Source organism: Neovison vison, chromosome 1 (assembly GCF_020171115.1).
Source record: "Neovison vison isolate M4711 chromosome 1, ASM_NN_V1, whole genome shotgun sequence".
NCBI classification, from domain to species: domain Eukaryota; kingdom Metazoa; phylum Chordata; class Mammalia; order Carnivora; family Mustelidae; genus Neogale; species Neogale vison.
The window spans coordinates 102,945,083-102,971,675 of NC_058091.1; the positions used below are offsets into that span (position 1 = coordinate 102,945,083).

Genomic DNA, 26,593 nt, shown 5'->3' on the forward strand with positions numbered 1-26,593 from the left:
GTGATCATATAGATCTTTTAGAATCTGCTTTGCTGGAACTTCTTATAAGGAATCTCTAGGTTGAACTTCTAGTAGCCTCTCCAGGCCAGAAGCCAAGCCACATACTTGCCATCAGGCATGCCTGCAATACCTGTCGATTTGGGCATATGCCTCTTCATGAGATTCTGCACCTACCAAGGAGTGACATTCTTTACTCACCTGGTGAGGCTGCTGGGAACTCTGTAAACAAGGTATCAGGCCAATAGTCCCAAGGGGCTTTATGGCTCCAGGTTTCATAAAGTCAACCTTAGTTCCTTAAAGCTGTCTGGTCATATCTGAGTCTATGCATGTCTTTTTCAACTATGACATTCCAGTCAAAGCCTTGGTAAAATAACCAGTTTCCAATGCTGTCCTGTTACAAAGAGAACAGATTCTTATTGAACTTATGCAAATGACTGATTGCCATGGAAGAAAGAATACTTATTGAGACCTTTTGGTTTCAGAGGGTTTAGATAGAGAGAAAAGTTGAATGCCTTGAGCACTTTTACATCTCTGTGAGTTACAGATAACTTAAGAAAAAGTATCCCTAGTCTGGAAGAGCAAACATTAGAGAGAACCAGCAATGTCTAAAATAAGAGACACAACATTATAATCTTTTAGTTCATTTAGTTCCATGTTACTAATTCTGGTGAATGCACCTTTAGTTAGTTCTGGAAATTTTTACCCATTTCAGTTTTAGGATTTTCAAGTATATCAAATATCTGTATTTGTCCTGGAAGTCCTTTGTCTGAATCTCCTTGAAGATAAAACTCATTTTACAAAAGAATTAAAATAATTATAAATGACAAAAACTCGGAATGTATATGGTTAGAGCTGAAGAGACACGGGAGTTTACAATTTAGCTGCAAGGAAATCAGGTTATTTTTGTGACACATAACATTTCTGTAATTACAATATCAAGCGATGATCTCTCAAAACATTAAAACTTTAGGAAATGCATAGAATCTCTAGAATAATTATAGCATTTTCCCAAATGTAACCCAAGGTTTATCATTGGTTTAAATCTTGTCAACAATTGCTAAAATCTTAGAAAGTTTTAAAGCACATGCCTAAATATAATTAGGGATGTTAAACACGTGATAAAACAAAACATAGAGACTGGGTTTTCTGGGCTGGCAAAGAGAAAACCATTTACATTCTCTTATCTGATCAATTAATCTAAGAAAACTTTGTCCTTTTAAACAAAGAAAATCAGCTTTTTTTTTTTTTTTATACCAGTGTCTTTTCCCTTTTTAATTTTATTTTTAAGTGTGCAGTCTTAAGATAGGAGTTTTCTGGGTTTTTCTCCCATCATGAATGATGTCGCAGACAAGGGAGGGGGATCTTTCCCCTGCTGTCCTGCTCGCATTCCCCACAGGAACTTAGGAGCGTTTTAGCTAAGGCCTGTCCGAATAAACCCTAGACCAGGCTACTCTGTGGAGTAGATGACCGTTCTGCCATATGACGCCCTGGGAGACTCAGGGTGCAGCCCACTCAGACTCCGTAGCCGAAGCAGTGAAGCCGTACAGACAGATTTACACAGTCAGGCACTCTTCAGATTCAAACAGGTTGGATACCCTCCCTTTTGGGTATCTCTGGCTAATGGGAGGTGATCAATCTCCCTTTTTACTCTTTACAGATTAGAGTGAATTTCTATGGTTACAGGCAATGGAGGATGGCAACCGGGTGTTTTCGCAGTCTCTCAAGGTTGGGCTTCTTCCTTAATCTCTCAAGGCCAAATGGCTCTTATATTTTACTTGGAAGTATAATTTATGTGGAGGCAGGTCAGGAGAGTATTAAATCACCTTGGAGGTTGTTTTTTCTTCCTTTTTAGTCTGTCCTGACCATATCTAAAATTCCTTTTCTGAAGATTTCCCTTCACAAACCTTTTACATCTTTCCTTTGCATTCAGGTTTTGTCCCAAGCCATTTTCTTTCAAACAACCATTTTATTGAGGACAAAATTACCTTCCCTTACCTTCAACAAAATGTATTCCCATTCCTTAAATCTTTCTTACATATCTCCTACTTTCCTACATACAGAGTTTCCCTTATTTCCATCAGTCTTAGTTACACTAAGCAGAACTTTGTATTCTTAGAAACACCTTTAGTTATTAGCCATTTGTGAACTGTTACAACAGAATTTTTCAGGTGGCAAATTTATGAATCAGTTAAGTGGAAAACAAGTTTACCAGCAGATTTAAATACTCTTAGTTTCTTTGCAGTAAGAAGTCAAAAGCACAAATCTACATCCAGTAATTAACGACTTAGCATTTTATCCTGTTTGGTTAAGATATAGATGTCCACAATTCAATTCCGTTTGTCATCCAAGCAAAACTTTAAAACTTTCAGGTTACCAAAGACTTTGAAAGCTACTTCAGCAATTACCCATTAGAACTTTGAGACAGACAATTAACCATCAGTTTAGTCATTTCTTTGCCCCAATAGAGGAGCAGATGCCATGCTTTTCCACCAGCAAGGGGGGAGGGGTTAAGCAGTCCAAGTCGGGCCAGAGAACACAGGGAAACTTCCCCGAAACAAAGAGAGTTTCGGCAGCTGCTTGGGAATATTCCTTATGGTCTCTGTCTCGAGTTAGACCAACCCGTTGGTTCCAGTTATAGCCATTAACATGGGAAGTGAGTGAGGGAGAAACCCCCACATCTATTAGGAGAAACTCAGAATCTCTCCAGTGACCTAAAGTGAGACTTAAGGGGATGGTAAGTGTTTGCCCCATTTTAGAGTCAAAGAAAACACCAAGGACAATAAGTAAGACACACAAAACAGTTAACAAGAAGGACGCTGCGCGATTTCGGTACAAAACCGAAAGCAAAAACTCAAGCGGAGATCCTGGGGGTCCGGATTCCCCCTCTCCAACCAAGGCCACGTATCTCTCTGATACAGGCTGAGCTCCAAATGCCCTGCTGCACCAGGGCCCAAATGTCCCGAAGGACTCAAATGTCCCGCCCGGGAGGACTACAAACGCCTCTGGAACGTCTTCCAGGGCTGCGAGGGAGAAGTCCGAGCCCGTCAGCTCCTTCTGGCCCCCGCCAAATACAAATGGATCCGATCGAACCCCAAACCAAACGCATGCGCAAATACTCAAATGTCCCGTCCGGCGGGACTACAAACGCCTCTGGAACGTCTTCCAGGGCTGCGAGGGAGAAGTCCGAGCCCGTCAGCTCCTTCTGGCCCTCGCCAAATACAAATGGATCCGATCGAACCCCAAACCAAACGCATGCGCAAATTCACAAGTAACAGGTTCAGACGCAGCCACAGACGCAACGAACAGACACAACGAATAGAGTGCTGGCCAGCTTACCTCCTGACAGTGGGTCGGTGGTCCTTGGGTGGGGGGTCTCGTATCCCAGGACGAGCCCCCAAATGAAAGATCCCCCGGGGCTCCAAGCACCCCGGAATGGACCCCTTCTCAGGAGGAGACCCCCGGACCCAAAAACCAAGCCGAGTCCACTGATCAGATGCAAACAGCACGAGGTTTATTGAGTTGACACAGGTACCTGCGGGCGATCAAGTCTTAGGAAGACTCGCGCGCCAGCCCTTTGTTCAGGGCCTTTTTATGGGGTTTGGGGAAGCAAAAGCATACGTACAGAAGCAGAAACATAGTTACAAGGTTCTTATTGGCTGGTTTAAATGTAAGGCATACTCGGTGTTTGTAGATTGGCTTTGAAGGACCCCGGCACGCGAAGAGAAAGGTGGGGAGGGGGAGTGAGGAGGGGGAGTTGGACCTTATTACTCAGCAGAGAAGCATCCTGCCTACGTGACTAGGCCCACGTACCTAGGCGACCCCCTTGCCTATGTGACTATGCGCATAAAGTATCCTGTTGAAACAGGAGACCAGTATCACCCCCTAAAAGCCAAGTGGTTACAGAAAGGCAAGGGAGTGGTTAAACAATTAACTGGGGGAGGGGTCTAACAGGGGAAGGGCGAGCGATTACAGAAAAGCCAAGAAGCAGTTAGTTAATCAATGGCTGGGGGGGGGTGTCTATATGCGGAGTCTTTCAATTATAATTGTCTACCTTAAATCAGCCAGAAGAGGTCACTAAACGATTGTATAACTATGAATTCCATTTTGTAAGGCTGGCATTCTTCAGTGAAAGAGCCGGAAATGATCACAATTTGCATTTTTGCCTTGCTACCCTCCGCTTTCTTCTGTCTCAATCAGTGCTGCTTATGCTTTATACACGAATCACTTTGGTATCTTGTTAAAATATAAGTTCTTATACTAGATCTGAGAGGAGACTTTAGATTCAAGATACCTAACAAGCTTACAGTTGATGCCCGTGCTGCTGGTTCTTAAGTCACGCTTTGCGTAACAAGCGTCTATTTGATTTTGACATTAAAGCCATTTAATGGGTAGACCACTAGATAGCTTCCTGCTTTCCTCCCTCTTTGGTGGTGGTGGAGGTGTGGAGGTGGTGGAGATCATATTGTAAGCTCCTGTGTACCCCAGTGTCACTTGTGGGTCAATAGGTATAACCTCTCATTCTGTTCCTAGGGCCTTTCTATCATTGAAAGTGATTGTTCCCTTTTGTTAGCCCCTCCTCCCTACCCTAGGCAATCTGACTCTATAGTTTTGCCTTTTCTGGATATTTCATATAAATGGGATTCTAGAATATGTGGCCTTTTGTGAGAAGATTCTTTCATTTGCCATAATTTTGTCAAGGTTCATCTTTTTTTTTTTTTTTTTAAAGATTTTACTAATTTAATTGACAGAGAGAGACAGTGAGAAAGGGGAGGGAGGTTAAAAAAAAAAGAACAATGCTGCTAAAAATAAATGCGCAGGCCTTCATGTGGACATATGCCTTGAATACTTAGGTTTTGGGATCATATGGTAATTATATTTGTTTGAAGAACTGCCAAATTGTTATCCAACACACTACCATTTTATTTTTTTACCAGCAATATATGTGGGTTCTGTAAAGTTTTGCAGGCAAGGTAAACACAACACCAGGCGAGGTAGGTGCAAGGCAAGATTTATTAAAGGCACTCTCTGGTGAAGTTTCAGGGCCCAAGAGAAGGGGAGCCAGGGAAGTCGTGCCATGTGGAGGTGGGCACTCTCAGGCAAGGTTCCACGACTCCAGAGAGGGGAGTCGGGGAAGTCGCGCTGGGAGGGAGTCGGTGGGGTCTTTTATTAGGTCAAGGCAGGTCATGGGTTCACAGCCATACATGGTAAGGTATTTGGTGATCAGAGGGTATGGGGGGGGTGGTCCTGATACTTCTGTTTCCTGCATAGGTATCGGGTTACCTATGGAGACATAACCTGGGCATACATCCTTTTGGCGGGAGAGTCAAGGGTTAAGGAAGGGGGGTGGAGGGGCCTGGAAGATGGAGGCCCCAGCGGTCATTTCTTTTGTTCGTCCTGCATTCCCGAAGCCACCAACCCAACAGGTTCCAATTTCTACACGTCTTAACAACACTTAGTATGTGACTTTTAAAACAACCATCCTAGTGGGTATGAAATAATATCTTATTGTGGTTTAACTTATTTTATGTATACAAATGTATATAGTGTATTTTATTTTAATGTAATCAAAAATGTAATGGTAGAAAGGAATTGAGTACTTTAACTTATGAGACATTCTGCTTCCCACTCCTTCCCCTAGTTTGTACAAGGTAATATGCTATACTTTTGCAATAGGTATATTTCATTTAAATTTTATGTAGAATCACGTTCTTGTTCTATTGAGCAAACACTTTAAACAAGCTTTATATTGAATCCATTTATGACTCATAATTGAACTAAAAATTATTTTGTTGATGTTCTTCAAGTAAGGGACATTTGTATAAATTTGTGTTTAGGAAATCCCTTTAGTGCTCTCATTTACCTTCTCATTGGAATGCAAAGTATCTTCTTGAATGTTATCTTCTGCATGGTGTAGGTAGAAGTGGAAAGAGCAAAGAATTTATAACCAACATATAAGACTGTGTCTGAATGGTAGTTTTATCTCTTCCCAGGGTACTACTTGATTGGAGGGAAACTAAATTTTAGTTTTCTCATTTGTAAGTAATGAAAATAGTACTTCATGGGATTATTAGATTTTGAACCCTAATGTGGTGCTTCACATGCATTCAATATATATGTAAATTTCTTATTCATTTTTTTTTCAAGATGTATTTGTTTGTCAGAGAGAGCACAAACAGGGGGAGCAGCAGGCAGAGGGAGAAGCAGGCTCCCCACTGAGCAAGGACCCCCAATGCAGGACTCCATCCCAGGACCCTGTGATCATGACCTGAGCTGAAGGGAGACGCTTAACCCATTGAGCCACCCAGGCATCCCATATATACTATTTCTATATCTCTAATGTTAATGATAGTTTAAGAAGACACAATACAACTTTTAAGGCGATTATTCTAAAGACCATTAACAAGATGTTAAATTATATTTATATACAAGCATACACACATACACATATATATGTATACATATAAATATATATTTTAAAATACTTTCAGTCTTGGGGCACCTGGTTGGCTCAGTGTATAGAGCACGTGACTCTTAATCTTGGGGTATGAATTCAAGCCTAGTGTGTAGAAAAGTATCCAAACTTAGTTAAGAGGTTCTTCTATCTCAAAACTAAAAATATTTTTAAAAAATTACAGTAAACTTTACCCCCAATGTGGGGCTCGAATATTGACTACATCAAAATTTTTAAATGACCACATACAAAAGTAATAGATGTTTGAAAAATAATTGCAAAATGGTGCATGGCACAGTTACTTTTGTTAATGAAGAAAAGACACAGGTCAACCAGAAGAGGAGAAAATAAAAACGATTGAAACATCAGGCAAAAGGTTATGAAGAAGCAATCCACAAAATATGGAATATCCACAGAATTGTATGAATTAAGTACTCAAACTCACTAGTAGGAAATGAAAGCTAAAATAACAATGAGTATCACAATATCTGTCAGACTGCAAAAATGAAAAAAAACTATCTATAGTAGCTGTTATGCCAGGCTCACACACACTGCTAGGGAATATGTAAATTGATAGAGCCTTTTTGAAAAACAATCCTATGGTGTCCTTTAATATTCAAGTACTAAACCTTTTAACCCAATAGGGCCACTCTGAATAATGAGAAAAACACACCTATAAATAACGATATGTATTTAAGGATCATTACAATACCATTGTTTATAGTAGCAAGGAGAGAAAGGCCTGGAAATGAATAGTTGACTAAGTCTTAGTAACTGAAGTAGTTTGCAACCATTGAGAAGAATGAATTAGAGATATGCCAGTTGATTTTTAGGGATTTCCCTTAGGTATTGTGGAATAAGAGAAACTAAGAGGCATAAGAGTCTATAAGATGACCACATGTGGCAAAACAATGGCAGACCCTATATGTTTATTTCTATATATTTTTGTAAATTATTAAGCATGGAGACATTTATGGAAGAATACATAAACATAGGTTATACTGCAGAGTAGAGAGAATAAAGCAAAATTGAAGAAGTGTATGTGATATGAAAATATTTATCGGGGTGCCTGGGTTGCTCAGTGGGTTAAGCCTCTGCCTTTGGCTCAGGGTCCTGGCGTTGAGTCCTGCATTAGGCTTCTCTGATCGGCAAGGAGCATGCTTCCCCACCCCTCTCTCTGCCTGCCTCTCTGCCTACTTGTGATCTCTCTCTCTCTGTGTCAAATAAATAAATAAAATATTTTTTTTAAAAAAGAAAGAAAAAGAAAACATTTATCCATTAACATAATATAGATGTATATATTAAAAAAGGGAAAACATATAGAAAGTAAATGTATATTTATTGTCACAAAGATGGTCAAGATTTGTTTTTAAGGAAAAAATTTTTAATTCACATATGGAACCTCATGTATGATAAAAATTCCATAGTTCACACTCAGGGAAGAAAAGTTTTTATGTTAAAACCTGATACAGAATATTCCAAAGAAATAAGAAATTTTAAAAGTTGATTTTAAAAAATTGAATATTGATTTTAGTTGTCTATAATACAGCTTTGCCTTGTATTTTAGGAAGCTGCAGATGATGAACATAAAAACAGCCTTCTTCCTCAGATTATTCAGTGTTTCGCGTGTCCAAATTGCTTCCTTCTTTTTAGCAACAAGGATGGGTGTTTGAAGCATATGTCTGGAAAGAATCATTTCCATCAGAATTTTAAACTGGGTGGTATGTTAATACTCTCTTCTGAAAGTTATTGAACTACTTTAATCTTTGCTGACTCACCATACTTCTCAGATAATTCTTGAGAAAACTTAACCTCACATTAGACTGAAAACATGAAAGTGAAAGGCGGTCTTAATTTTTATTTTTCAAGACAAATTCTCAGTATTGGTCTGCAACTAATAGTAAGATTTACTTACCTTGAGGAATGAAGAAAAACTTGGGAAGAAAATACTTACTTAGGATGATGTTTTTATATATCCATAATATCTGGGAAGTTGGGTGTTACTCTGCATTTAAGACTCAGATTTTGAGTATGAGTTCAGCATCTTTTGTACTTATGGCTAGAAAATTGCTTCCCTTGGATTTTTATCATATAAATAACAATCTTTTACTAATGCCAGCCAATATTGAGAAAAGCAGAGGGGAGGAAGGTTGGGTTGCTGTCTACTCAAATCTTTGCAAGTTATAGTTTATTTTGTCTTTCAGATGACCAGGGAATAGCACATCCAATATTATTTCCATCTTTTGCAAAGAAACTTCTGATCTCTCTGTGCAAAGATGTCCCATTTCAAGTTAAGTGTGTGGCCTGCCACCAGACTCTACGTTCCCACATGGAGCTCACTGCCCATTTCAGGTTTGTATAGATTTAGTCTGGCTGTAAGGGAATCCTGCCCAATAATCTTTACCAGAGGGAAGATTCAACAGATATTTTTCTATTCCATGTTTCTTTGCCTTTTTAAAAACAAGAATGTACATTAGTCTGGAAATTAGTCAAGTTTAGCATAATGAGAGGAGTTAAAGGTGTGGAAAAAGTGGATATGCTGATATTGCTGTGAATGTAAAAGAATTAATGGTTCTATGTGTTTTCTGTGTGCTGCGTGAGTAGTATGTATACTGGGGGAGGAGTGGGTTAAAATAGAACCTTGGCATTAAGTCAGCCAGAATGGAAGGTATCATATACATATGAAAGATTACGTTTCTTTGAAAGGCCAAATTTACCAAATAATCATTGGCTTTACAATGGAAATTATCAAGCAATGTATAATCCCCAGTGTACCTTTCAAAACCAGCTTTAGTAATAATCAACACATGACAGTTGTTTTTCCTTTATATTGTTACCCCCTGCAAATTATTATTTCAAAGTAAATCATGTCATTATATCTGTTAATACTTCAATATGTAACTATAAATGGTAGGGACTCTTTTTTTTTAATCCTATAATACTGTTACCACACCTTAAAAAACTGGTATTTTTAATAGCATCAAAAACTAGCCAGTTATCAAATTGCCCTTAATATCTCATGAAGTTTTACATTTTACATTTGATTTGCTGGAATCATGATCCAAACAAAATCTGTACATATTTTCTGTTTAGGTGCTATGTCTTTTAGGTCTCTGTTTTTCCCGTTATACCATTTTTTAAAAAAGATTTATTTATTCCCTTGACATACAGAGATCACAAGTAGGCAGAGAGAGAGAGGAGGAAGCAGGCTCCCTGCCAACCAGAGAGCCTGATGCAGGACTCGATCCCAGAACTCTGAGATCACAACCCAACTCGAAGGCAAAGGCTTAACCCACTGAGCCATCCAGGCGCCCCTTTCTTTTTCTATAAAAACATTTAAAGTTATAAATTTGCCTCTAAGCATTGCTTTACCCTCAGATTTTGATAAGTTGTTTTCATTTTCATTCATTTAAAAAATTTTTACCTTTTAATTTCTTCTTTGAACCATAGGTTTATTAGAAATTTGTTGCTTAACGTCTAAAGAGTCAGAGATTCATTTTCCAAATATTTGTGTGAATTTTTAATAGCTTTTTATTTTAGTTTTACTATTCTGTATGTGGATTAGAAACAGACAAAATACAGGTAATACTCAAGTATTTTGAGATGAAATTATTCTATTATCTGCATTTTTTTTTAAAGACATACCTTTCTTCTTTTTTTTTTTTTTTTAAGATTTTATTTATTTATTTGACTGACAGATCACAAGTAGGCAGAGAGGCAGGCTGAGAGAGAAGAGGAAGCAGGCTCCCCGCTGAGCAGAGAGCCTCGGGGCTCAATCCTGGGATAATGACCTGAGCCTTTAACCCACTGAGCCACCCAGGCGCCCCTATTATCTGCATTTTTATTGAAAAATATCTTCTGGTGTTTTATGTATACATTGTTTATAATTCCTATAAAAAGCAGAGTTACTGTATTTAGAAGTGCTTACGAAAGAGTGTGTTTTTGGGTTTTTTTATCCGATTTAGAGTTCGTTGTCGAAATGCTGGTCCTGTAGCGGTAGCTGAGAAGAGCATTGCCCAAGTTGCAGAAAAATTCCTATTACGAGGTTACTGTCCAAATTGCAACCAAGTCTTTATGGATGAAACCAGTACCCGAAATCACAAGCAGAATTCAGGGCACAAAGTCCGAGTAATTACCTCAATGGAAGAATCAGTCTTACTTTATTGCCACAGCAGTGAAGGGAACAAACCTTCTTCTGACTTGCATCTATTGCTAGATCATTCAAAATTTTCATCACTTAAAAGAACTATGTCTATTCAGGAATCAAGCTCACAAGATTGTACCCCTGTTCCAAAAAAGAAGATGAATTTAGAAGGTAGAAGCCGTGAAGATACGGTTTGTGTTCAGAAAGAAAAGTCAGTTGTAAAAACTTGGTTTTGTGAATGTCATCAACAATTCCCAAGTGAAGATGCAGTGGAAAAGCATGTTTTCTCAGCAAACACAATGTGTTATAAGTGCGTGGTCTGTGGAAAGGTGTGTGAAGATTCAGGGGTTATCCGTTTACATATGAGCCGGATTCATGGAGGGGCACATTTAAATAACTTTCTTTTCTGGTGTCGGACATGCAAAAAGGAGTTAACAAGAAAAGAGACTATCATGGCACATGTGACTGAATTTCATAATGGACACAGATATTTTTACGAGACTGATGAAGTGGAAGGTGAAACTTTGCCATCATCTTCTGCAACAATGGTGAGTAATGTGACTGCTAAGAATCCTTCTTCAACTATTACTATTATTGATCATTCTCCAGCAAACAGTCCTCCAAGGGGTAAATGGCAATGCCGAATTTGTGAAGATATGTTTGATTCCCAAGAATGTGTAAAACAGCATTGCATGTCTTTAGCAAGTCACCAGTTTCATAGATATAGCTGTGCGCATTGCAAAAAGACTTTTCACAAAGTAGAAACACTATACCGCCATTGCCAAGATGAACATAACAATGAAATAAAGATTAAGTACTTTTGTGGGCTTTGTGATCTTATCTTTAATGTGGAAGAAGCATTTTTAAGTCATTATAAGGAGCACCACAGCATAGATTATGTGTTTCTGCCTGAAAAAGCTGAAACTTCGATTAAAACTGAGAATGATTTTCCAGTAATAGAGACCAGTAACTTGTTAACCTGTGGTTGCCGTGAGAGTTACATCTGTAAAGTCAACAGAAAGGAGGATTATAGTAGATGTCTCCAAACCATGTTGGATAAAGGTAAACTGTGGTTTCGCTGCAGCTTGTGTTCAGCAACAGCACAGAGCGTAGCTGGTATTAATACTCATATCCATCAAGTGCACAGAGAAGAAAACAGTGAGGAGGAAGAGGAGCAACAGTATGTGATCAAGTGTGGCACCTGCACTAAAGCATTTCATGATCCTGAGAGTGCTCAGCAGCACTTCCATAGAAAACATTGCTTTTTACCGAAACCCAGTGTGGCTCACTTTGGATCTGAGAAAACAAGCCTGTACAAGTTTGCTGCCAGTACCTCACGTACAGAGAGAAAACTGAAACAGACAGTAAGCTATCCAAAAAACTCAGACATGGAGAAAGGAGCTGAGAATGACCTAAGCTGTCAGACTATAGGTATGGCTTTATAACTCTAATGTCTATGCAAATTTCACATGTTGGTAGAGAAACATACATGTACTGTAGCCATCATTTTTGTGAAAGCTAATAATGATTCAGTTTTGAAGTAAGAAACATGGTAGGATGATCAGTTAATTACTGTGGTGTGTACACTTTTTATGGATGTGATTCGTAAACATTGATAAATATCCTTATTTAAATATTCAACTAAACTTACGGGGACAAAGAGTATATATTAGCTTTTTTTTTTTTTGGGGGGGGGGGTTAAATTGTATTTATTTGACAGAGAGACAGTGGGAGAGGGACCACAAGCAGGGAGAGTGGGAGAGGGAGAAAAGCAGGCTTCCCGCCAAGCAGGGAGCCAGATGGAAGCTTGATCCCAGGACCCTGGGATCATGACCTGAGCCCAAAGGCAGACACTTAACTGACTGAGCCACCTAGGTGCCCCGAGTATTTATTAGATTTAAACAATATGTGTTCAAGATAACATTTTCTTTCACAAAATGCATGGGAATTTTGAGAGATGAAGGAAATTGATAGTCTTTCTGAAAGATTTGAAAGTGATCCTGAGCATTTAGTTTCTTCTTATCATTTAGATTTAGGTTCATTAAAAAGATAAATCAAGGGGCGCCTGGGTGGCTCAGTGGGTTAAGCCGCTGCCTTCGGCTCAGGTCATGATCTCAGGGTCCTGGGATCGAGACCCATATCGGGCTTTCTGCTCAGCAGGGAGCCTGCTTCCTCCTCTCTCTCTCTGCTTGCCTCTCTGCCTACTTGTATCTCTCTCTGTCAAATAAATAAATAAATAAAATCTTTAAAAAAAAAAAAAAAAGATAAATCAAGGGGTGCCTGGGTGGCTCAGTCGGTTAAGCGTCTGCCTTCAACTCTGGTCATGATCCCCACATTGGGCTCTCTGCTTTGGGAGGGGGAGCCTGCTTCCCCCTCCCTCTCTCTGCCTCTCTGACACTTGTGATCTCTGTCTCTCTCTGTCAAATAAATAAATAAAATCTTTTTAAAAAAAAAGATAAATCAAGTGAATTCTTTTTGTTTCTATTTTGACTTTATTCATTTGTTGTTGGCTAATTCTTTTTTTATTTTATTTTAAAAAATGTTTATTTCACTGTAGTTAACATATTAGTTTCAGGTGTACAGTATTAATGATTCCCCAATTCTATGTAGTAGTGCTTACTATGATAAAGTGTACTTTTTTTTTTTTTTAAGATTTATTTATTTGACCGGCAGAGATCACAAGTAGGGAGAGAGGCAGGCAGAGAAAGGGGGGAAGGCTCCCTGCTGAGTAGGGAGCCCGATGTGGGACTTGATCCCAGGACCCTGAGATCATGACCTGAACCAAAAGGAGAGGCTTAACCCACTGAGCACTCCAATAAAGTGTACTCTTAAGCCCTTCACCTATTTCATCCATCCCCCCATCCACCAATTTCATTTAGAAGTATAATTTTAAGTGTATATTCCCCTGGGAATCACCAGTTCTCTATATTTAAGAATCTGGTTTTTTGTTTTGTTTAAGATTTTATTTATTTGACAGAGAGAGACATAGTGAGAAAGGGAACATAAGCAGAGGGAGTGGAGAGGGAGAAGCAGGTTTCCTGTGGAGCAGGAGGTCCAATGAGGGCTCAGTCCCAGGACTCTGGGATCATGACCTGAGCCAGAGGCAGACGCTTAACAACTGAGCCACCCAGGCACCCCAAGAAAATGGTTTTTTGTTGTCCTTTTTTTCCTTTATTTCTTAAATTCCACGTGACTGAATCCTGTGGTATTTGTTTTTCTAGCATTATACCCTCTAGATCCATCCATGTTGTTGAAAGTGGCAAGATTTCATTACTTTTTATGGCAGAGTAATATTCTGTTTACACACACACACACATACACATATAATGCACATACATACCATATCTTCTTTATCCATTCATTTATCAGTGGACACCTGGGTTGTGTCCATAATTTGGCTATTTAAATAATGCTGCATTTAACAAAGGGATGTGTATATCTTTTTGAATTTATATTTTTGTATTCTTTGGGTAACTACCGAGGAGTAGAATTACTGGATTATATGATAACTCTGTTTTTAATTTTTCAAGGAATCTCCATAGTGTTTTCCACAGTGGCTGTACCAGTTTGCATTCCCACCCATAGTGTATAAGGATTCCTTTTCCTCCACATCCTCATATTTTGGCCTTATTCTATGAGAAATCTTAAAGATCACTTCAGAATTTGTATATTTCTTTAGGATTTTCTTGGAAGCAAAACTATTACTTAGAGTTAAATGGCAATTAGAAGTAGAGTTACAGGGGTGTCTGGGTGGCTCGGTGGGTTAGGCCTTGGTCCCAGGGTCCTGGGATCAAGCCTTGCATCCGGGCTCCCTGCTCAGAGGAGTCTGCCTTCCCTCTCCCTCTGCCTGCTGCTTCCCCTGCTTGTGCTCTTTCTCTCTCTCTCTCTCCCTCAAATAAATAAATTAAATATTTTTAAAAAGAAAAAGAAGAGTTACAAATGGTAGCAAGAAACCAGGGAGAAAATTGGGGTATAGATTCCTTTGTACTTTAGACTTTACTTCTTGCACCAGGTGGTAAGACTAAGTAAGGCCAGAAAAGTATGTTTTAATTTTGTTTAGAAGTATATTTTTTTTTTAAGATTTTATTTATTTGACACAGAGAGATCACAAGTAGGCAGAGAGGCAGGCAGAGAGAGAGAAGGGAGGAAGCAGGCTCCCTGCAGAGCAGAGGGCCTGACTCGGGGCTCGATCCCAGAACCCTGGGATCATGACCTGAGCCAAAGGCAGAGGCTTTAACCCACTGAGCCACCCAGGCGCCCAGAAGTATAATTTTTTTTTAAAGATTTTATGTATTTATTTGACAGACAGAGATCACAAGTAGGCAGAGAAGCAGGCAGAGAGAGAGGAGAAAGCAGGCTCCCTGCTGAGCAGAGAGCCCGATGCAGGGCTCGATCCCAGGACTCTGGGATCATGACCTGAGCCAAAGGCAGAGGCTTTAACCCACTGAGCCACCCAGGCACCCCTAGAAGTATAATTTTAAGTGTATATTCTTTTAAACAAATATTAGGTCCTTGTAAATTATATAATATATAGCGGGGAAAATGATGATATATGAAAATTTTGGCCAAGATTTTTTTTTTTTAAAAGATTTATTTATTTTAGAGAACGCGAGCACACATGAGCGGGAGGGGTAGAGAGAGAGGGAGAAAGAGAAAGTTAAGTAAACTCCATGCTCAGCACAGAGCCCGACTTGGGGCTTGATCTCACGACCCTGAGATCACGACCTTAGCCAAAATCAACAGTCGGATACTTAAGCTGTGCCACCCAGGCACCCCTAAAATTTTTTTATTAACTGTTTTTATAAACTACTGAGTTTATATAGCCTTGCTCTATAGCATGTGTAGATCTCAGTATGATCTTTAGTCGTGGCATACTTTATGTAAGAAATGATTATATGAGCTGCTACTGACCCATTCAGCTCTACTTCAGACAATAAAGCAGTGGTTACACTGTTTTTATGTTCTCTTGTGCTTTTGTTTTTCCAGTTACTTTTTTGGGAAACTATGTTGATCTGTGTTTGGTAATAATTGTAGTATCTAAATCTACTGTTACTAAGAATTTTTTTTTTTAATTTTTTAAGTAATTTCTACACCCAATGTGGGGCTCAAATTTATAACCCTGAGATTAAGAGTCACATGCTCCACCAACTGAGCTAGCCAGGGGCCCCTACAATTATTAAGAATATTAAGAAAACATAAAAGAAAATGGGTGGCTTAGAAATGGGAGGGGATAACAGTAGTATATTTGAGGGAGTCTCTGTTAAGGCAGAGTAAAACCTAGTCATTTTAAAAAATAATTGGGGGCACCTGGGTGGCTCAGTGGGTTAAGCCGCTGCCTTCGGCTCAGGTCATGATCTCGGGGTCCTGGGATCGAGTCCCATGTCGGGCTCTCTGCTCAGCAGGGAGCCTGCTTCTCTCTCTCTCTGCCTGCCTCTCTGTCTACTTGTGATCTCTCTGTCAAATAAATTAATTAATTAATTTAAAAAATTTAAAAAATAATTGAAAATATTAAGGTTTGCATTGCTAACCAGTTGAAACTTCAAGGCCTTATAAAATAGAGAAGTATGAAAGAAGTGAAAGGGATGGAGAACAAGAGTTAGAAAATGGTGGAAGAGGAAAGAACACAAGAGAACCAAGAAAAAGATCTGTTTATGGTGGGAAGTGCTGGTACGCTACCAGGACCTCTTATGCACCACTTTATGGTAGCAGGGTTGTTGGTTATTTCATTTAACAGGTTACTAATAAATCAGTCTAGATTGGGAAGAGAACAAACTTATGGCTGGGGCTGCAGGGGAGGAGACATTCTTCAGATAAACTTGAAATTTTATTTTGATGGATGGTACAAGTTTTTGGTTATTTAATTCAAAATTTTGTCTTTTAGGTCTTCCAATACTTTTTTTTTTTTTTTAGATTTTATTTATTTATTTGTTTACTTAGTTATCACAGAGAGAGAGAGAGAGACAGAGCAAGCACAAGCAGGCGGAGCAGCAGACAGAGTTAAAAGCAGGTTCCCTGCTGAGCAAGGAGCCTCTTGCAGGACTCTGTCCCAGGGCTCTTGGATTGTGACCTGAGCCGAAGTGAGACGATTAACCGACTGAGCCACCCAGGCGCCTCTCCAGTACATTATTTTTATTTTTAAAAGATTTTGTTTATTTGATAGAGACACAGTGAGAGAAGAAACACAAGCAGGGGGAGTGGGAGAGGCAGAAAAAGGCTTCCTACTGAGCAGGGAGCCCGATGCAGGGCTTGATCCCAGGACCCTGGGATCATGATCTGAACTCAAGACAGACACTTAACGACTGAGCCACCCCAGCATCCCAAGAGGACATGTTCTAGACAATACTCATGTGTATGGGCAAAAAACTTGAGGACTATATTTGAAACTGATTGTATAACAGGTTATTTTAGTTTTTGTTCTATGGAAAGGGTAAAGCATTCCAACAAAGGATTTTAATAAAGATTTTTTTATACCCATGCTGTTAATTGCTAAATGTGATAGTCTGATCATGACACTGAATAAATATGTCTTTTTTAAAAAAATTAGAGGAAGAAAGGCAGGCTTTAGGGTCAATGGCATTTATATATAGAAAGAATAATAAAATTTTTGAAATGAGAATACTTTTTATCTGGTGTCAGTATACCATGTCATGTACAAGTTTGGACTTCATTAAAAGGTTTAGAAATTAATAATGTTCAAGATTAACATTTTTGTATATTCTCTAATATCTTTTTTTTTTTAAGATTTTATTTATTTGACAGACAGAGATCACAAGTAGGCAGAGAGGCAGGCAGAGAGAGAAGGGGGAGGCAGGCTCCCTGCTGAGCAGAGAGCCCGATGTGAGGCTCGATCCCAGGACCCTGAGATCATGACCTGAGCTGAAGGCAGAGGCTTTAACCCACTGAGCCACCCAGGCACCCCTCTCTAATATCTTTTAAAGTTAAGCAATTAAAATGTTTTTAGTTAATTCTTAACAAATTCAGGATAATGTTTCTCTCTTCTCAGATGAAGAAGTCGTTGAGCTTCCAGATTTGGATTATCTGCGAACCATGACACATATAGTCTTTGTAGACTTTGATAACTGGTCAAACTTTTTTGGTCATCTACCAGGGCATCTTAACCAAGGAACATTTATTTGGGGTTTTCAAGGTATGGTTGATAAAGAAAACATTTGAGATGACACCCTCTCTCTTTTTTCCTTTAGAGTATGTTTTACATTTAAAGGACTGCTCTTGAACCTCCTTGATTAAAACATACAGACATAGATAGAATATTGTCATTTTGCATTATAGCTACTCTGCTAGAATATTTTTCTCTTCACATTTCTCTGTGGTCACTGTGAACTCTCTTTGGTAACCTAAAGTTTGTGACTCATATAGATACATATTGAAAAAGCCTTTATTTAACACTGGCAATGTGCCAGGTACTATGCTTGGTATTAATCCATGCTTACTGATTATTATATTTATCTCCCTTTTAAACTATAAGGAAGTATGCTGAAAAGTTTTATTTTTTTCCAAAGTATAAAACTAATAAATAGTAGAGTTAGCCTTTGAACTTGATTGGGCCTCATGGCTACAGAACTAGTATGATTTTCAACATGTCATAATTGCCTCTTCAGTTCATCCTTACTGTTCATTCATCTAAATATCTCTTTACAAACTATTGACCAAACAGGGGAGAGACTTCTTTGATTTACAGGAAGTTGGTATAGTGAACATCCAATAAACTTAATGTTTGATAGGGAAAAACATATAAAGAGGAGGATTGAATTTAAGATAGGAATGTACTGACCTGGATAAAGTTACCCAGTACAGTCTTTTAGTAAATTTAGCTTTGCTGATTGCCCATAATTTCTATCCACTGAGTAGCCCTGACATATTTGTTAAAAAACCATTAATATAGTTTTATAGAATTACACCATTCAGAGACTTTTCACACACACTGCTTTTGATTTTCACTAATATACCTATGTGTTTCCAAATGAATAGGCAGATTGAAGTCATCCTACTTTGCCAAGATTGTAAAGCAACAAAATGGTGAAACCCATACTCGAATTGAGTTCTGCATTCTAATCTAGAATCTACTCTCTAGAAAAAGTTTTCTCTAATGTGTGGTTTTTTTTTTCCACTTTTTTTCTAATGTGTGTTTTTTCATGATTGAGCTTTCAGTTGTATCTAGTATTCTGTTCTTTTTGTTTGTTTGTTTGACTATCATATATGCCTTTTCTAAAAATAATAGGAGGAAACACCAATTGGAAGCCTCCACACAACTGTAAGATCTACAATTACCTGAATAGGATTGGATGCTTCTTCCTTCATCCTCGTTGTAGTAAAAGAAAAGATGCTGCTGATTTTGCCATCTGTATGCATGTGAGTGATTGTTTTATACAAAATCTAATGTGAACCTTTGACCCATTTGGAATATCTTTTCTACTTGGATCATAATGATGCTATAGAGTATATTTTGGTGCTGTATTTTTGCATAAAACCTTCTACATCAGGTTCTACCTATGACAGTGAGAGCAAGGACTCATATTATACTTATTTACTGCTTTTCCCCAATTCCTAGCAGACTGTCAGCTACTCATTGTAGACCCTTAACTATTTATAGAATGATGATCAAGAGATGACATTATACTTGATGTATGCTAAGATACTTTCACATTTTAACATCTCTGAAATTGGGAGGCACCTTAACAATCACCATTGGCCTAGATGTGGTTTGCATTTGCTCCTCTCTCTGCCAGTTACCTAGAGAAGCTACCAGCCTGAGACCAATTTTAAATTAAATTATCTGCTTAAGGATTTATGTGTCACACTGATAGCATGAATTTACTCAGCAAATTTGTTTTTTGGTATTTTTGTGTATGATTTTAAAAGTTTGGTTTTTTTTGTTTGTTTAGAGAGTGGGGAGGAACAAGTGGAGAGGGTGGGAAAGAGAATCTTAAGCAGGCTTCAAGCCCATTGTGGAGCTGTGTCACAACACTGAGGTCATGACCTGAGCCAAAACCAAGAGTTGGACCCTTAACCAACTGAGCAATTCAGGCACCCCTTAAGTTTTTTATTTATTTAAGTAATCTCTACACCCAACATGGGGCTCTAACTCATGACTCCAAGGCCAAAAGTCACATGTTCTACTGACTGAGCAGCCAGGTGCCCCCTCTGCAAACTTATTAGCTGCTGCTTACATTTTAAACCATAAGACATTTCCTTTTCCCTTTATCAGTGCTGAGATTGAGTTATGCAAATTACCTTGCTTACCCTTTCTCTATGGCAAATTTATTTCTTATTTACCCTTAGATTAAATGTGTAGCCCTTATAGCACTCCAGGTTTCTGTTTGTTTGTTTGTTTTTTTCTTTCTTAGTGGCATATAAAATATCTGGCATTGATATTGATGGCTACATTTGATTAAACATTGCATATTTCATTTATTTATGAGGGAGATCTTTATACTTTGGTGGGAGCTAGAACACAAGCTAAATATACCTTTGCCGGGGAGCTTGGCTGGCTTAATCAGTGGAACATGCAACACTTGATCTGATCTTAGGGTTGAGTTTGAGCCCCCACACTGGGTGTACAGATTGATTTCTAAAAAGTAATAAAATCTTAAAATAAGTAAATATACCTTTTTAGGTATGTGTTCATTCTGAAATAGATGTAACTTAATTTAAACCTCAAGTACTGATTTCTGTCAACACATGTATTTTATTCCACCTTAGGCTGGCCGTCTAGATGAACAACTACCCAAGCAAATCCCTTTCACCATCCTCTCAGGAGATCAAGGTTTTCTGGAGCTAGAGAATCAATTTAAGAAGACCCAGAGGCCAGCACATATACTAAACCCTCACCATTTAGAGGGAGATATGATGTGTGCCTTGTTAAATAGCATATCTGATACCACCAAAGGTACGCAGCTGCAGTCACAGTGCAAACCGCCCAAGAGGAGGAGACTTCACTGCTGAGAGAAACCAATAAACTGCTGTCCACTAGTGAACTATTGGCTGCTCACTAAAGCATCGTGCTCTCATACTTCTCTCTTACTTATTTTTTCCTTTTCTCTTATTTTTTAGGGTTTAGAATTTTCTGGAGCCTTTCTTTCTTTCTTTCTTTCTTTCTTTTTTTAAGATTTTATTTATTTATTTGACACACAAAGAGAGAGAGAGAAATCATAAGTAGGCAAGCGGGGGGGGGGGGAGGCAGGCTTCCCGCTGAGCAGAGAGCCCGATGTGGGACTCGATCCCAGGACCCTGGGATCATGAGCCTGAACAGAAGGCAGAGGCCCAATCCACTGAGCCACCCAGGCACCCCTCTGGAGCCTTTTCTGACCTATTAGATAAAATCTGTATTCGTGTATATAAAATATATGTTTGTGATTTGAAATACATTAGTGCAGTTTTGCAAAGCTCAGAATCCAGATTTTCACTGCTTGTAAAATACCAAGCTCATCTTCACTTTTTCAGAAAGCTAATTGCTTATAGGTGAAACTAGAAAGCAATAAATAATAATATGGCAAAAAAAAAAAAAGATGATTTTAAGAGGTTGACAGGAACAAAAATGAAGTCCTGAGAGATCTTTAATTCCTTGGAAGGAGTAGGTACCTCCTGTCCTATTCCCAGGATTTACACTCTCTTCTCTGACTTTCTGATATTGTTCAGTGAAAGGGTATGCTTATGTTCAGTTTCACTAACAAGTATTTAAGAAAGGATGTAATTCTAGGGATTCAGATGAGTTTTTTTCATAATTTCTGAAATAAATGTGGGTAGAAGAAAACAAATTTTTAAGTATCCTCATGATTTGCAGCCATGACAGATTTGGAGATACTGATGAATGACATCAATGAAAATCTGTTTTTGGCATTTTTACTACATGCTCTAAGTTTTTTCTTTGAGCATTTTTGGAGCCACAATTTGATTGAATACCCATTCTGAAGAATTTCAGTGTCATCACTGCATTACAGTAGATGAATTTACTTCTGCAAAATTAGGACTCATTAATCTACTAGGCCAGCTCTGCTCTTTAAAGGAAAATTGACTCTGTTTTGCATATTTATATCATGCCTTAGTACTGGATTTTATCTTCCTATTCTGTAATTTTTGTTGTCATCTATTTGCTTATCTGTGGTTGTTGCTTTTTATTTTTAATCCCTTTTTCTTTTATTCTTTTGACATCCTGTCCCCAGTCCTTAACAACATCTACTTAATATCCTGTAAAATACTTAAATTTTTATCTTTTCCACCCAAGATGAACCCTTTTTTCCATCTCCTATGCTGCTGCTTTGGGGAACATCTCTTTTGTAATTGTCACTGTGAAACCTATTATGGATTTGCTTTTCTTACCAACTTTATTTGGAATGAGAGCTGCATATAAGTAGGTCTGTATGGGTACATTAGAGTTGGAGGTAAGATACAGGTTATTGTTACATACTGATTGTTCCCCTCTGAGTACCCCTGTGCACTAGGTGTTTTTTTAATTATTCATTCATATTCAGTGCTCTTTTGAATTTATTGCTTTTGGGGGATACCTGTGTACCTTATTCTGAATTTGTGAAATGCAGAGGTCGTACAGTACATAAAGAATGGCATGGGCTTTGGGTTCAGGGCTAACTTTGCTGCTGCTTCACTGTGTGATTTCAGGCAAGTTAGTCAACTTTTTCAGACCCTCACTTTTTATATCTATAAAGTTGTAAGAATTAGTGATATGTATAAGGTATCTAGCACAGCATGTAAAAGTACTGTGGGTGCTCAATAAGTAGTAGCTATTTTTATTATTACTACCGTAAGAAAGTATTCCAAGCCACTGCTTTTTTTTTTCCTTAGTTTTTCTTTCCAATAGTTTTTATTGTGGTAAAATACACAGAACATAAGATTTACCATCTTAATTAACCATACTGAAGTATGTACTTCAGTGGTGTTACCTATATTTACATTTTGTGCAGCCATCACCATATCCATTTTCAGAGCTCTTTTCATCTTGCAAAACTGAAACTTTATATCCATTAAACAGTAATTCTCTACTACCATTTTCTTTACGCCTGGAAAAACACCATTCTATAGAAATTTGACTAAGGACTTCATACAGATGAAATCATACAGCACTTGTCTCTTTCTGGCTGGCCTGTTTCACTTAGCATAATGTCCTCAAGATTCATCCATGTTCTAGCAAAGGTCAGAATTTCCTTCCTTTTAAAAAGGCTGAATAATAGTCCATTATGTGTATAGACTCCATTTTGCTTATCCATTTGTCCGTCGATGGGTACTTGGCATTATACCCATGTTTTTAGCTATTGTGAATAATGCTGCTATGAATATAGGTGTATAAATATTTCTTCGAGACCCTGCTTTTATATCTTTTGAGTATATAACCAGAAGTGGAATAGCTGGATCATAAGCTAGTTCTTTTTTTTTTTTTTTTTAAAGATTTTATGTATTTATTTGACAGAGAGAAATCACAAGTAGATGGAGAGGCAGGCAGAGAGAGGGAAGCACACTCCCTGCTGAGCAGAGAGCCCGATGCGGAACTCGATCCCAGGACCCTGAGATCATGACCTGAGCCGAAGGCAGCGGCTTAACCCACTGAGCCACCCAGGCGCCCCCCATAAGCTAGTTCTGTTTTTGTTTTTGTTTTTGTTTTTTTGAGGAATTTCCATACTGTTTTCCATAGCGACTGTATCATTTTACATCCCTATCAAGAGTGTAGGGATGTACCCTACCTTGTACACTCTACCAAGAGCATACAAGGGTTCCAGCAAAGATGTAGAAAAACACTTTGCTAACACTTGTTATTTTCTAGGTTTTGTTTGGTTGTTTGTTTTAAGATTTTATTTTTTTGACAGAGAGAGACATAGCCAGAGAGGGAACAGAAGAGGGAGAAGCAGGCTTCCCACTGAGCAGGGAGCCCAACACAGGGCTCGATCCCAGGATCTTGGGATCATGACCTGAGCAGAAGGCAGACACTTAACAACTGAGCCACCCAGGCGCCCCTGTTTTGTTTGTTTTTGATGATAGCCATCCTAATGGGTGTGAAGTGGTATCTCATTGTGGTATTCATTTCCATTTCCCTAATTATTAGTGATGTTGAGCATCTTTTCATGTGCTATAGCCACTACATTTCTTAAAGTAATGAGAATTATCAAAACGAAGTGCCAGAGATGGGTACAGTCCTTAAATCATGATATTTCATTTACACCTAGATTTGAAGATGCTTTTGTAACTAATTCTAAAATTCAAAAAAATAAGTCTTACTGAATCACAGTATGTTCAGATTCAGTTTAAGACAATTTTTTTTTCCTCATGGAAGACTTAAAGACATCAGATTGCCAGGGCCCCTGGGTGGCTCAGTGGGTTAAGCCTCTGCCTTCGGCTCAGGTCATTTGGGCTCTCTGCTCAGCAGGGATCCTGCTTCCCCCCACCCCCCGCCTCTGCCTGCCTCTCTGCCTATTTGTTATCTCTCTCTGTCAAGTAAATAAATAAAATCTTAAAAAAAGAAAAAAAAGACATCAGATTGCCTAATCGTGAACTTTGTAATGAGAAAATCAAAGAGCAATCCTTGGATGACTTTATTCCATCACTTTCCTAACAAATGGCTTTGTAAATAGTAGAATAATGGTTTTTTTTTTAATTAAAGATTTTTTATTCATTTATTCGACAGAGAGAGATCACAAGTAGGCAGAGAGGCAGGCAGAGAGAGAGAGAGAGGAGGAAGCAGGCTCCCTGCTGAGCAGAGAGCCCGATGTGGGACTCGATTTCAGGACCCTGAGCTTACGCCCCGAGCCGAAGGCAGTGGCTTAACCCACTAAGCCACCCAGGCGCCTGAATAATAGTGTTTTTTTAGAAATGATACTTGATATATTTTGGGACTTAGAAGATTTCTCAATGTCCACAAATACACATTGTTTCTGTAAGAATGCCAGAATAACTCCTTCCTTTTAGCTTATTAGCACAGCCTTCCTATCTTAGGTTATCTAACAACCAGTTTCCTAAGGCTGTGTGGTTTGGGGTGTGAATCAGTGGATCTTTCTGAGACTCTGACAAAAACTTTCTATGCTTCTTTCCTCAAAAATGAACATGTATATACAATATCACATGCAACTTGTGGTCCCAAGGCTCCTAATTACCAAACCATACCACAAAACTCTCTCCATGATACTACAAAAGTTCATACTGTAAGTAACATCTAGTGAGTTCTCTTACATTAATCATTGATTTAGAGACAGTCTGCTGATTTTCCAGTTTTTTAAAATCTCAGTGGCATAAACAAATGATAGAAGTTTGAACCTCTTTTTTTTTTTTTTAATTTTTTAAAAGATTTTATTTATTTGTCAGAGAGAGCGTGTGCACAAGCAGGGGGAGCAGCAGGCAGAGGGAGAAGCAGGCTCCCCACTGAGCAAGAAGCTAGACGTGGGACTCAATTCTAGCACCGTGGGATCACGACCTGAGCTGAGGGCAGATGCTTGACTGACTGAGCCACCCAGCGTCCCTGAACCTCTTATTTCTTTCTAACGTTTCAGAAATTTTCCATTATTTGGACCAGAAAGTGATATTAAACTGGCGCTTCCAATATAAACAAGGAGGAATCACTGAGAATCAGTGATTATGTGATATCTTATTTTTAGTCATTGCCAGTTTTTAATTTGAAGGTTTTTTCAGGAGGTGTTTATCTCAGTAAAGATAAAGCGATTCAGAGAGGCTGATTCTATATATGAATGTCCAGTCAGTTGGCCATAAGGTGTTACTTTTTTGCTTGGCATGGAGGGAACAGCCACGTAGCTTTACTACTGGTGCTTTTTTTAGATCTCTGACTTAGGATAAATCATTTACTTTCTGTAGCAAAGTAAGCCTTTTTTTTTTTTTTAAGATTTTATTTGTTTATTTGACAGAGATCACAAGTAGGCAGAGAGGCAGGCAGAGAGAGAGAGAGAGGAGGAAGCAGGCTCCCTGCTGAGCAGAGAGCCCCATGCGGGGCTCGATCCCAGGATCCTGGGATCATGACCTGAGCTGAAGGCAGAGGCTTTAACCCACTGAGCCACCCAGGCGCCCCCAAAGTAAGCCTTTATACTGAGTTTGAGATTGAATGTGTCATGGCTTTTGCCGTATAAAAATTCTCTCTCCTCCTAAGCATCAGGATTCCAGCACAAGCATTTTTATTACAACTATGATAAATGTATAAAACCCTGCAGAAATATTAAAACATCTATTAATTTGTCCTTAACTTACACCTTTGGCCCCCTTATCCTTCATTACTTCTGTGTTATAGTGTACATCTCCCCGTTTTAAAACTTGTCAAGACACTTTCTAGTATCCTTTCTAGTAATTCTAATCAGAGGAGCCAGGTAGAGTTTCTCTTCTTTTAGACCTTTTACATTTTATTCACAAATATATATGTTCATTCTAACTCAAGAGTCATATTCCAAAGATGTGGATATAACTTGTCACTTAAAATTTTTGTTTTAAAGAAGAGAGGTGCCCAAGTGGCTCAGTTGGTTGAACTACCAACTCCTGGTTTTGGTTCAGGCCATAATCTCAGGATCATGGAATCCAGCCCCAAGTTGGCGCCTCACTAAGTATGGAGTCTGCTTCTCCATCTCCTTCCCTTCTGTTCCTACCCCTACCTCCTGCATGCTCTCACACCTTCTCTCCCACTTTTCCCTCTCTCTCTTTAATAAATAAATAAAATCTTAGAGTATTTTAAAGATGAGACGGGGGTGCTCCTGGGCGGCTCAGTTGGTTAAGCATCCAGCTCAATTTTAGCTCAGGTCTTGATCTCAGGGTCGTGATTTTAGGCCATACGTTGGGCTCCAGGTTGGGCGTGGAGCCTACTTTTAAAAAGATCAAAAAATAAAAGGGAAACTCTTTTTTAAAAAAAAAGAGGGAAGGGGGAGGGGCAGAGGGAGAGAGAAAATCTAGAGCAGACTCCATGCCCAGAGCTGAGTCAGAGGCGAGGCAGAACTCCCATCTCACATTATTTCTCTTTGCAACACTTTGAGGTAGGATGTGTTAGG

At 38.8% G+C, this 26,593-nt stretch overlaps 1 protein-coding gene across 2 annotated transcripts in view; it reads left to right on the forward strand.

The window, feature by feature from the left end:
• Positions 1-26,593, forward strand: part of ZNF451 (zinc finger protein 451) — a 104,975-nt gene that overhangs the window by 63,470 nt on the left and 14,912 nt on the right. For both annotated transcript variants that reach the window (XM_044253485.1, XM_044253494.1), the window contains exons 8-13: positions 8,019-8,172; positions 8,656-8,803; positions 10,417-12,026; positions 17,599-17,742; positions 18,835-18,965; positions 20,316-20,502. In XM_044253485.1, the coding sequence (XP_044109420.1) occupies positions 8,019-8,172; positions 8,656-8,803; positions 10,417-12,026; positions 17,599-17,742; positions 18,835-18,965; positions 20,316-20,502 (2,374 nt within the window). The remainder of the gene's footprint in view (positions 1-8,018; positions 8,173-8,655; positions 8,804-10,416; positions 12,027-17,598; positions 17,743-18,834; positions 18,966-20,315; positions 20,503-26,593) is intronic.